Genomic DNA, 8,405 nt, shown 5'->3' on the forward strand with positions numbered 1-8,405 from the left:
TGAGCATGATGGTCTTGCTCTGTCCTAGTCGCCTGATCTCCAGCACCTGGGGGTTCTCCTCATGTTCTGCTATCCCCTTCTTGATCTTTTGCAGTGAGGTCGTGAGTCCTATTCCGTGGATGACTCCTCTCGAGAAGTCGTCGGGTACTGCCAGGTGAACGGTCACCTCGTGCATTTTCCCTTCAATGTCCAGGTATGTGAGGCGTAGGAGCTTGTCTCTTGAATCCGTGCTGGGCGTGTAGAAGACCAAAATGCTTTGCTTCTCGTTCTTGACGAGCTGGAACGCTTTGTTCCATTCAATCTTCGCACTTACATGTATGGCTTCGGTCAGGGTTGGTCCATCGTACTGTTTGACTACCATGCCTCTCTTGGGGCGGAAAATGATTCTCCAGCCATTCTCGGGAAGCTTGACTTGTTTCGAGGCGATCGATTTCTCCGCTTGCTGTTTGACGTTGCGTTTCGCTGATGGTGGTGGGGTGTCTATCAATTTCATTTCTTCTGAGACGAGCTTGGTTTTCCGTGCCCATTTCTCCTCGAGGTTGCATTTGTTGAGTACAGTGATCCAATCTGGGGCGTTGAGCTCGCCCTTTTCGGTGCTGCCACCTTCCACGGCGATATTCATACCTCCTGTTGGCTGCCGCACAGCTGACGCGGCGGCACCGGGGGCCTCGGTAAGCCTTAGCCATCGTTAGGCCTAGTGGCCGGCGTTCGGGTTAGCGCGTCGGCACACGGCTGGCAGACGTTTGGTTCTAAAATGGCGAAAAATCTACTTACGGAAAAAACGCTGGTGTCCGCAGAGTCCTCTCAACTTCCGATTGGCGATTTTAACCAGCTCTGGTCGATCCGACAACATTTGCCGCTAGAAATCACTGCAGGAAGACAGAGCCGACGTGACATACGTCCGCTCGCCACGGCCCCCTAGCGGCCGATCCCCTGTCGCACAGCATTCCCTTCTTCCTGACCCCTAAACGTGGAGGGTGATTTCCTTCTTGCCATTTTGCTCTTGCCACTGTGGCCATTCAATTGAAATATAGTAGGGTAAATTAATTCACTTAGTAAGTAAGGTCTTAAGGCTGACAATGTAGATACCACTGTACGGGCAGGCACATTTATTTTTCATTTGTACAGTCCCACAATAAATTTCGTAGAACACAGCGCTTAATGGCTAAACCAATGCTCTAAAGCGCCAACTCGATGGACACTTGTGTCAGCCTGAACCGGTCTGCGCATGCACGTGGCGCGAGACGCTTCGATCTGTCCCCGCAAGATTTTTGGATTGTATTGGAAAACATTTAATTCGTCAGAAAAGGCAGAATGCAGACGGTCCGTGCTAGGTGGCTATCAGTCTACGGCTGACAGCGACTTGGGTAGCCCATTCAATGACCCGAGTTTGAACTCCCAAGTCTGAGCTGACCAACACGGCCTCCCACTGCTCGAGAGTAGGAACCTGTATTAGAGATTTCGGGGGTGGCTCCTCTTTACAATTCCACAACAGGTGATCATAAGTGGCTAAATCACCACATAATGTACATGCAGGGTCGTATTCACCGGGGTAGAATTTTGACAACAGGTAAGGCGTCATGAAGGATCGCGTCTGGAGTCGCCTCCAAGTGGTCTCCTGCTCCTTATTAAAGATTTTTGGCGCTCGGGCTACATCGCCGTGGCGTTTAGGAAGAGAGCCAGGTTACTACAATCTGATGACCGCGGGGCTCTCGGTGACTCTCTCCTTCATGGCTTCAAGCTCTTGCAGGTTCTCCCAGATTTTCTAGGAATCCTTTCAGCTCTGGAACTTCTTTTGTTCACGGCTTGACATTGTCAGCTCGAGAGGGGCAGCGAGCCAGCACCAAGAGCATTGAGACGCAGGCCCCTTTTCGACCCTCGTCGTAGCGCGGTGCTGGGCGCTCCACACGTATACACCGAAGAAGTGTTCATCGAGTTGCCGCTTAACAGCGTTCGCTCTATCTCTGTGTCGTTTCTTTCACGTCGTGCCTTTCCTGAACCACTGAGTGCAGTTTCAGGACCTGGTGCATCAGAACGGAGCCTCTGCGGCGAAAGCCTCTCCGATGAGCTCCCAGGAGGAGTCCTTCAAGATCACAGACGGCCTGTCGCCTGCTGGGCAAGCCATGTCAGCGCAAGTTGCTACTGACTCAAACGCGGTGAGCTGCGGATGCCGGGAGCGTAACTGCTTTGTTATTGACGCTATACGACTGTGTCAGTAATGAATTTTCAAAAATATCAACAACAATCGTAAAGTGCATGTCGGTGCCGCTTTCTTCACGTCCTGCCATTTCTAAACTGCTAAGTGCGAATTCCGGGCCTGGTGCTTCGCAGGTTTATGTGAGGACGTTCCACCCGCGAAAGTCCAAGTCAGTGCATGTCGCGCCCCGTGCTCGTTTATAGGTATCAGATGGAACACAAAAATACTAGTGGGCTTCGCGTCTCTAGAGACAACAACAGAGCGGGAAAAACAAAAATAAAACAGACGGAAGAGAATCGTTGCATTAAATCTACTACCTGCAACACCTCCTCCATATCCCCAACATTTCCTCAGGTGTACACCTGGTTGCCTCGCACAGACATGCGGCTCATTTTCGCAAAGCCTACAAAGCGTGTGTGTGTTCCGTGTGCTATCGCACTTCTTTGACCTTTATAGGCACACCGGATAAAATGCGAAACGTTCGGTTCTATTGCACTATTTGATTCTTGTGGGTGTGATGGAACATGCGGAAAAAAATCGCAACTGACCCTGCATGGGCTGTGTAAAATGAAAGAGCTAAAATAGCTGGATGTATACATGTTGTATATCGTAGAATTATTGAAAGCTTCTTGCGTAATTTTTGTTTCAATACGGAAACATTGTTTTCACGGACACATTTCGGCACCCATTCCAGGGTATGTATTTTCTTTCGCACGCGAGGGTGCACAGAAAGCGAATCTTCATGTAAGGGAAGTGTAGTATCGTACAAAAAGTGCACCAAAATCGTATTCCAAGCTTTACTATTCCAACGATTACAGCACATTATCCATGCGCTAGGTAGAATTTTCATTGCTGCCATGTTTCTTTCGCATGCGATGCTTCTTCTGCAATCGCTCAAATTTAGCCTCACCATTCATGCGCAGGGCTCGGACGGCATGCAATCCGATTTTACCCGGCGCAAGCCTTCAGTTCGATGTGAGTGAAGTGTCACGTATAATGTTATTCGCGAGCTCTTTCTCGCTGTTCGCTGCAAGCTTATTTGGTATTACGAAGCCCGTCTTTCATCAATACTTCAGAGAAACTTTGAACTGGTAAAGCTAGCTGCTCATGGAACTTGGGCACGTGGCAAGTTTTCGGTCCAGTTGCGCACTCTTGCGACACGTGTGTGAGCCAGTATAGACGGAACAATCGCAGTTTAGCTTGGTTATTTTGCTGTCTTAAAGGGCGGTCCTATGTCTTCATGATCATGGGTGCAGCCTAGTAGGCGACTACAAGTAAGTGAACAGCTGTTTGGAGTTGGCGGTAGGGCAGAAGTGAGGGGCTGGTGTGAGTTCCTTTAGTATTCTCGTTCTGCCGTTTGCAACAGCGTGGAGGAAAGCTGTCAGCGCATAAGCTGCTTCAATAAACGCGGCATCGTTTTGCATGGCAGCACCATGCTCATTGAAGTGACCTGTACATTAAAACTGAACAGCGATTGCTGTTTCTCGCAGCCCGTCTGAAAACTCGGCGGCTGCCTTACTGACATTTGCACAGTAGGCATGCAGATGTGTTAGCAACAAAGCATTAGAATCGAAAAGACACAGACAAGCTAGCGGACAAACAAACAAACAAACAAACAAACAAACCAGGAAACAAGTAATATAAAAAAGAAACGAAAGTCAAGCGAAGGTAGAAAGCGTAAAATACCCAGGCATATTTTTAAACCTTAGTTCATTATTATTCGTGCGATTTCGATACCGGAGAATGGAAACAGCTTACTACACGATGCTCTCGGCTCCCATAAACGCTACGAAAAATGCGTCGCCTGCGTGCAGTCGGAGGCACCACCATCCGCGAGATCTCCCACGCGACCGCGTCACTCATCGAGCACCACTGGCATCTCGTGGCGCTGTACGTGCTCGCGTTCCTATGCGTGGTCACCTCCACTGCAAGCGTGCTGCTCTTCTTGCTGTTCCACACCGAATCGGCGCCTCACCTGGACGCTTGTTCCACGCTGAGCTGCAAGCGCGCCCTGCGGGACCTGGAGCGCCTCATCGACGTGTCCATCGATCCGTGCCACGACCTCTACGGCCACGTCTGCCGCCGCTGGCTGAGACGCTCCGATGGCGGGTTCTTGGAAACAGCGGCGTGGGAACTCTTGCGGGACCTCAACAGCAGCCTGAACGACGTGGACGAGCACCACAGCGTGTCGCCTCGCTTGTTCAACCTGGCGCAGTTCTACCAGCTTTGCCACCGGTTTCTCAGCGCGCGTGGGTTGCAGCTCTCCGACATGTTGAGGCCGTTCAACCGATACCACGACCTGCTCGCCCTCCCTACCTTTCCCGAAGTCATCAAACGCGTGGTCAACCTGTCGCTGGCGCAAGGCGTTCACACGCTTCTCAACATACGACTTGTGCGCATCTCCAACGTTACCACCAGGCTTCGGATTGGGCGCGGCCGCTCGCTGGCGAACAAGTGCTGCGAGAACTCGACGGCCGAGCTGCTCGTCTACCTGAAGAGTCTCGTAAGCGGGATCTCCACGACGCTGCTAAAGAAGCAGGGCAACAAAATACTTTCTCTCAGCGCCAACGACATCGCGGAGAAAGACCGGTTCGTCCATCCATTGCTAGCGGCGCCGGTGAATCAGCAGAACTACAACGTCTCGGTTTTTGGTTCACTGTGCAAGCATGTCAGTAGCCAGCAGTGGCTGGAAGCCCTTAATGCTGTTCTTCCATCCGGCAGCCGTCTGGACAGACATTCCAGAGTACTCGTAGACAACGCGGATGCCATCGCACAGGCACTGGACTTCTTTGGAAGCAGCAAGGACCATGGCGTGGCCTACATTTACATCCAGGTAATAATGGAGGCGATGCGCTTCGACTACTTGCGCTGCCCCAGATCCCACGGTCCAGATGGCCCCGCCAGGACGTGCCTTCGTGCTACGTGGAGTGCACTGAGTGGTGCCAGGGATCTGGTGACGTCCACGTTTGTGGGTGCGCACGAGAAAGTGGCAAGAGCAATCTTCGAACGCGTACTCTCTTCCGTGGTGCTGGATGCTGAAGGCTCCGTCTGGATGGGCGACCTCTTCAGGCGGAACGCCAAGGTCATGCTCGGAAGCGTATCCATTCAGACCTTTGCTGCGGCTTCGTTCAACGCCAGCGCGACTGACGAGACTGGAGTGCCGATCCTGACGACGTCATCAGCGTTAAGCCTTTTTCCGGGACTCTTCATGGAACTGAGACAGGCGCGCCAGATGGGACTTCTGGAGGACTCACCACGCCAGCTCGCCGGCACAGAGGGAGATGAAAGCGACGACTTCTTCGAGAGCCGCGTAGTGTACGACGTTTCCTCTAACTCGCTAAAAGTGCCAAGGGCTGTGCGACGTGAGCCCATCTTGTACGAAGAGGGCGTACCAATTGAGTTCGCCGTGGGAACCTTGGGTATGCTTATGGCGCGAGAGCTGCTCCGAGCCGTGGTCCCCAGCAACGTGCCGGGACTGTGGACGAGTCAAGAACAGGTGAGGGTCGTACTTGGGCACGCTGTTGTCCGCTGTATCCTCGAAGTAGGAGTACATGGATGTAGGATCCAGAAACCTTTGATATTCCTAATAAGTGCAAAAAGGTAGTATCCTTGGAATCAGTTAATTTACCGCTAAGCAACTAGACTGCGCTACGCCTACAGTCTGATAGAGGTCGTGAAGGTAGCGGCAAATGTCCCTCAGAGGAGGACCTCCAGCCAATGCCGAGGACCGGTTCTGATGAGGTCGCGGTTCCAATGCTGGAAATGTTAAGCAGGAAAGAAAAGGAGACTCTCCTTTGCCTCCTTGCCGTGGGTGTGGGTTGTTCGGGCTAGGAGTCGTACGGAGTGGTGACGGGGGAGGTTTGAGAATGGGTACAGGGTTGTTGGTGGTGAGGAGCCCACTTCCCACGCCACGGCGACAAAAGATCGTCTCCTTCCCTTTCGTTTCTAGCCATTGCTGTATGGCCATAAAAAATCAACTATTATAGCGTGAAATCGCACGTGACTGGCAAGTGCTTTCGTGAAATGACATTAGCCGTGACGTCATGGCAAACGGTCGACGTCATTGGCTGGAAGGCCTTCTTTGAGGGGCATTTGCCGCCGCTTTCTTGACTTGTATCCTACTATAGACTACCCCACTTTGTGAATATATGCGCGCTGTTCAATATTTTCATGTAAGCCATACGCAGGGGACAGCCCAAAAAGGGTTGTCACTAAAGAAAAATTTATGCATTTTTCACGTTTACGTCACTTGTAAGCACCCAGCTTTGACGTAGCGGGTAAGGCATCGTCTTGGAGTGATAGCTTGTTATCGATACCTATGCGCATGCATTTTTCTTTGAACGTGATAGCGTTAAGGCTCCCTTTCTGCAGAAAATACGCCCACGTTGGCCCACGTTGCCTAAGAAAATGTGGTAGAGAATGGCGAATTCCGCATATATATGGGCATTGCCCTATTAACACTATCGCGTCATACGCTTTAAGTCATTTATCCGGAAAGCCAACCAGGTACACAAAAACTATGCGGACACTACAAGCCTAAGTGAACGCGGACGAGAGCCCTTGCGAATGTGCCTATACGGACGTGTGTTCGAGCGCAACAAAGAATGAAACACAAAGACAAACACTGCGAGCTCCCGCAGCACAAAAAGCTGCAACGTTTTCAAGATCGTGAGGATATTGGGCATTCATAAGCAGATAACATTTATCGCTCGTGGGTTGTCTTTAACATCAATATTTGTTTTCGATCCTCCTTCATGCTTCGCTGCGTACAAAATCTGCGCAGGATTTTAGCTACGCTTTTTTTGTTCTCGCGCAAATTGCAAGCTAATTAACAAGAACTACTTTAGGCTTGGCAAGGGGAAGGGGGCTGTAATGTGGGGGTAACTTGCTGCAGCAATCGCTTGGGCGGAGGTTGCGGCAGCCGGAGCGCCTTCCTTTTCAATCTTTTCCTTCGCATCTGTTTCTTTCCTGCGTCAATGGTAGTGGTCTAGTTGGAGTTCGTCATTTGCTGGTTTGTAACTTTCGTGTCCGATAAGTATGTATTTGTTAAACAAAGCCGTTTAGCTAGCGGTTGGCCTGTGTGGCATATGCGTTGCGCGTATTGACTGCAAGGAGGACAGAGATGCAGGCTAGAGACTGCTGGCATAGAACTGATGTTTCAAGATTTCCGGAAGATAAGCTTGTGTTGGAAGACAACTCGCAAGTATGTAAATCTTCGCGGCCTCTGCACGGCGCAGGTGGCTTTCCTCCGGTACGATCAGTGCGTGGACTCCCTGGCGCGGCGGGCAATGAACGTGAGCCTGGAGCGACCGCCCGACAACCAGGCACCCGAGTACTTCTTCTGGCTACAGGGGGCGCGCACCGCGTACGACGTCCTGAGCGCCTCGTACGCGGCCGAAGAGCGGAGGTCGTCCAACTGGAACAGCTACTGGCGGGAGGCGCAGCGCACCTTCTTCCGGCGCCTCTGCCTGCTTTCGTGCAGACCGCATCACAGCGACCTACCCTCATTGCCGGACGACCAGTCGGACTCGGCTAGCCAGCAACCGGTCGTGCCTCCGCGGGTCTCCTGCTTGTTGCCCCTGCTCAACATGCCCGAGTTCGCCGCGGCATTCGAGTGCGGCCACACGCCGCCAGCGTGCACGCTCGCATGACTCCGTCTCTGCGAGAGGGGGGGGGGGGGGGGACGCCCCGCAGCGAGCGCTTGGAACCGAGCGGCTTTGGTTAAGGGCACATAGTTCGCGTGCGAAGACCGGGTTGAGGGCCGACCCGCTTATTTCACTCCACGTCGACCTTCTCCGTTGCGTCCAGCGCGACGGTGACTTGCTGGTGACGGTTCGGGTGCAGTCGGGCGGTAGACGCTAACCACTGCGGCGCGATCTGGTCTTCCGCGAAGAGTCCGCAGTTTCGGCCTTCGCTCGCGAATTGACCACGCTCGTCGAAAGCGCGCGGAATTGCGCTGTTTTAATGGGACTGCCTGGTGTTTCACACTCGCAGAGATAGAGGTCATATAATATGCCGTACATTTTTTTCACTCGCTGACCAAATATATGCCGGTGAACAATCTCAATTTGTTGTCAGGATTTGTGCACAAGACAGCTGAACATTTGACACCGTGGCCTGTGTTAGTGTGTACTTTATTTTAGACCTTCGAACGTATTGTACTCTTTCAGCATTTCTGGAACTTTTAATGTGAACAATGCATGTGTTT

At 52.1% G+C, this 8,405-nt stretch overlaps 1 protein-coding gene across 1 annotated transcript; it reads left to right on the forward strand.

The window, feature by feature from the left end:
- Window positions 1-3,992: 3,992 nt before the first annotated feature.
- Window positions 3,993-7,848, forward strand: LOC144124130 (uncharacterized). Its single transcript, XM_077656792.1, has 2 exons — window positions 3,993-5,693; window positions 7,435-7,848. The coding sequence occupies exons 1-2, from the start codon at window positions 3,993-3,995 to the stop codon at window positions 7,846-7,848; spliced, it is 2,115 nt and encodes a 704-aa protein (XP_077512918.1).
- Window positions 7,849-8,405: the final 557 nt, after the last annotated feature.

The sequence above is a fragment of the Amblyomma americanum genome, chromosome 3 (genome assembly GCF_052857255.1).
Source record: "Amblyomma americanum isolate KBUSLIRL-KWMA chromosome 3, ASM5285725v1, whole genome shotgun sequence".
NCBI lineage: Eukaryota > Metazoa > Arthropoda > Arachnida > Ixodida > Ixodidae > Amblyomma > Amblyomma americanum.

What these genes read in the sequence shown, in the direction of transcription:
- LOC144124130 (XM_077656792.1), top strand. Translation starts at nt 3,993, where the DNA reads ATGCGTCGCCTGCGTGCAGTCGGAGGCACCACCATCCGCGAGATCTCC. An exon ending in TGTGGACGAGTCAAGAACAG is followed by an intron (nt 5,694 to 7,434) that starts GTGAGGGTCGTA and finishes TGCACGGCGCAG; the next exon opens with GTGGCTTTCCTCCGGTACGA.